This window comes from Gobio gobio (genome assembly GCF_949357685.1).
Source record: "Gobio gobio genome assembly, chromosome: 4".
Lineage (NCBI taxonomy): Eukaryota > Metazoa > Chordata > Actinopteri > Cypriniformes > Gobionidae > Gobio > Gobio gobio.
In genome coordinates, this window is record NC_137100.1 from 56,888,520 (window position 1) to 56,892,159 (window position 3,640).

The 3,640-nt window shown below is 36.0% G+C and overlaps 1 protein-coding gene across 1 annotated transcript; it reads right to left on the reverse strand.

Annotated features, from left to right (window-relative positions):
• Window positions 1-424: 424 nt before the first annotated feature.
• h2az2a (H2A.Z variant histone 2a) lies at window positions 425-3,129 on the reverse strand. The gene is made up of 5 exons (XM_079815168.1): window positions 3,015-3,129; window positions 1,830-1,907; window positions 1,532-1,645; window positions 1,316-1,445; window positions 425-1,217 (listed from the first exon to the last, which is right to left on the reverse strand). Exons 1-5 carry the CDS (start codon window positions 3,015-3,017, stop codon window positions 1,156-1,158), a joined length of 387 nt encoding a protein of 128 aa, XP_079671294.1. The 5' UTR covers window positions 3,018-3,129; the 3' UTR covers window positions 425-1,155.
• Between the last annotated feature and the right edge of the window lie 511 nt (window positions 3,130-3,640).

The following is a 3,640-nucleotide window of genomic DNA, read 5'->3' on the forward strand; positions in this document are numbered from 1 at the left end:
TTCGTGGCGGAAGAAGAAGAAGAAGATGAATAATAATAATAAGAACGGGAACGGTTTCAATAGGTGCCTTCGCACCTTCGGTGCTTGGCCCCTAATAATAATAATAGGAACGGGAACGGTTTCAATAGGTGCCTTCGCACCTTCGGTGCTTGGCCCCTAATTAACTGTTATATACATCATTTATCAGGGCATAAATAATATACACTGCTGTGCATTATTACTATACTGATCACCACACAAATGCATAAATGCACAGTAAGCAACACTTTATATAATATTACCCATGTAATGCATTTCTAAAAAATTTGTGTGCTTAGTTGTATTAAATGTGTATTTTAACCATATTTCAAAGACAAGAGAATAGTGAAATTTCATAAAAAGATGTACTTAAGGGGGTAACATTTGTAAATAACTTGCAATTAGGTGTCTGAAAACAATACATTTTTAATAAATTATTTGTGCAAGTTCCTTTTAAAATTATGCCAAAATGTACTCCAGGGTGTATGTATTTTTATCATTTAATTTTTGTAAATAACATGTAATTAGGCGTCTGAAAACATTACATTAAATGAATCTTAATGTTAGTAAATTATTCCTGCAATAAGTTTTTTAAATTATGCTAAAGTGTACTCTCTCATGGGTGTATCGGTATATACATACACATGTATATATACACACACACACACACTTCATTAACCCTGATGAAAAAAAAAGAATTCATTGGTATCACATTGCACAAAAAAAGTTAAGCAATGCTCAAAACCACATCAAAAGACCATGACGGACAACAAATTAAGAACAAACATTTTGGTTTTATATAAAATGTTTTTATCATTTCCATTTTTCAGTATAAAACAGCTCCATAGCTCTGGCCAATTCAACAAACAATTCCACAGTCACAGCAGGAAAGATCAGACTTCCTGTTTGTCTCTCTAAAATACCTGACATTTGGGTTGGAGGGTTGAGGGGGGCTTCTAGTTTTGGCGATATAACATTAACACAAAACTCTAACAAATCACTTGTGGTTAGCTAGTATAACATTAATATTAACTTAAAAAAAAGAGAACGGATGAATGGATGAACACAAGCCGATCTGGTTACACATCCCAAATGCAAGTCCTCGAGTCCATGTCAGCATAGCGACCCCAAAGGGAACTACGCAGTCTTCTGCTGGCCCTTCTTACCGATCAGAGACTTATGGATATGTGGAATCACACCTGCGGGAAGACACCAAACATGTAAGTGCTTAACATCCACCTCTGCCAGGACATCGGTATGTATGCATGCAACAAATAAACTAAAACTCCCAACTTACCACCACCAGCAATGGTTGCCTTGATGAGTGAGTCCAACTCCTCGTCTCCACGAATGGCCAGCTGTAGATGGCGAGGAGTGATACGCTTCACCTTCAGATCTTTTGAAGCATTTCCTGCCAACTCCAAAACCTACAACAAGAATTAAACGCGGTTAATAGCTTTTTACACACCAGGACATTTGATATGCAACATGTGAGTCAATGGCAGAGTCTTACTTCAGCTGTGAGATATTCAAGGATGGCTGCACTGTACACGGCTGCTGTTGCTCCCACACGACCATGGCTTGTAGTGCGGGTCTTCAAGTGCCTGTGGATACGCCCCACTGGGAACTACAAATTTCAGATATGCATTCCTTAGAAAGAAGTATCTGACATTTTATTTGACTTGAAATATTGCAACCCAACAAATTCCACATCTACTCCCATTTCACTGAAGGCTATCAGTATCAACAAATGGATCATTTATTTTGGGAAGAGAAAACCAGCAGAGCAAATAATAAAAACAGAAGCTTACCTGAAGTCCAGCTCTTTGTGAGCGAGACACTGCTTTTGCCTTGGCCTTGCCACTGTCTTTACCTGCCTTTCCTCCTGCCTACAAAAGAATACACAGAATAAGATCCAATGCATACAAAAATATTCAAGCATTTCAGTGCACAAACTAGGATGATCAGTAACAGTATGAAACGCAATTATGGGGGGGTAAGGTTAATCGTACTCCAGCATATTAGCTGTGAAAAGAAATGTAAAGCATTTTGAAAAATATTATATTAATAAAATGTTTTTATATGTAGAAATATCTGCAAGCTTCTTAAAATAAACGTACTGCACATAATTTAAGAAAATAAGTGTAAAAAAATATATATGTCCAGTGTAATGTAATAGTTAATTTGTAAAGTTTTTTTAATATAAAATGTGTTACATTAAGTTGTAGGCAAACGTGTCAACTATTGAACAAATCATCATCGGTATACACTAAAGTATAACAACAACAAAACGCAGGTTTGGAGAAAATATTCCACTTCTCTTGGCAATTTGCACCGTTTCCCGTCCAGAGGGAATGACTAAAACATAGCCATTAGGAGTGGGATCTTGCTCTTCCTTCACATGAATTAAAGTTTACCTAAAAACTTAAAGCAACGCCATCCGCCACTTCATTGAAAGCCAATGAGTCAAAATAAGAGCCTGATAAAGCAGGTAAATCTCCCGCTCATATGACTGCAGTGCCACACTAAAATGGCAATATAGTTTGTCCGTGTTTCTGACACAAACCCGCACATACAAAACTGTATAACGCAATTTTCTAGGACACGGTGGTCTTTGAATAAATATACAATAAATGTAGTTTAGCTTAACTGATCAGCGCGAGCTCTTAGCTTAGCTATAACGTTACTGCTTGGAGAAATTCCACAACAGCTGCGACGAATATCCACAAAACCTTTTTTAATATACAAGATTGATTTGCGCCTTGAACAAAACTTTCACACTGGGACAAGATACGTCGTGATTAATTAAACAGACATTACAAAAAGACTATTAGCACGCGCTACTCTCGCGGGCTAACAGCGCAAATCCAACCTGCGTTAGCTCGGAGCTAGCCGTAGAATATTTAAAAAGACGACAAATGAGCAATACAACAAGCGGGTGGACATTTCGAGTTACAGAAAATTGTTATATGGACCAAGATCGAATAATATCATACCATTTCAGCGAAGAATTACTTTGAATGGGATCAAAGGAGGTTTGGCTAAAACCTAGTTCGCCTCTTGACTCAGAGGAACAATAAACTCCGTTCAGCAGAGAACGCTCGAGGCATACCGAGAGGTGGAATCAGCCAATCAGAATGTCCGTTGTTTGTTCGAATGTCGGGAAGGCCAATCAGATTTCAGCATGTATCTGCTTCTACCATCCCCCATCGATGAATGATGTTTGTACGGATAACACATAGGCGGGACTTAACAACTGACTGAAATGTTCTCAATTTACAGAAAACATTATATATATATTTATTACATATATTACATTATATATATATATATATTACATATATTTAGAAGTCGTAAATCATTATCTAACATCACAAAAAACGTATGATTTCATGTAAATAACAAGGCTTAAGTGTAAGATAAATTTTAAAACCAAATTTAAACAAATCAAAATTTAACTTTTATCTTATTAATCTCATATTTAATATAAATCATAATTATGTCACATGATATCAAGTATTATTTTTTGTTGTTGATAATAATGCATTTATTATAGTTTTCAAATATCAATTTATATATTAAAATGTTAAAGACTCTGACTTTGATATGTACAAAGAAAGGG

Bases quoted from the DNA above. Each gene is read 5' to 3' on its own strand.
- h2az2a (XM_079815168.1), bottom strand. The intron at 1,646-1,829 runs GTAAGCTTCTGT...TGAAATTTGTAG, and splicing joins CACAAAGAGCTGGACTTCAG to TTCCCAGTGGGGCGTATCCA. The intron at 1,446-1,531 runs GTAAGACTCTGC...TTCTTGTTGTAG, and splicing joins TTGAATATCTCACAGCTGAA to GTTTTGGAGTTGGCAGGAAA.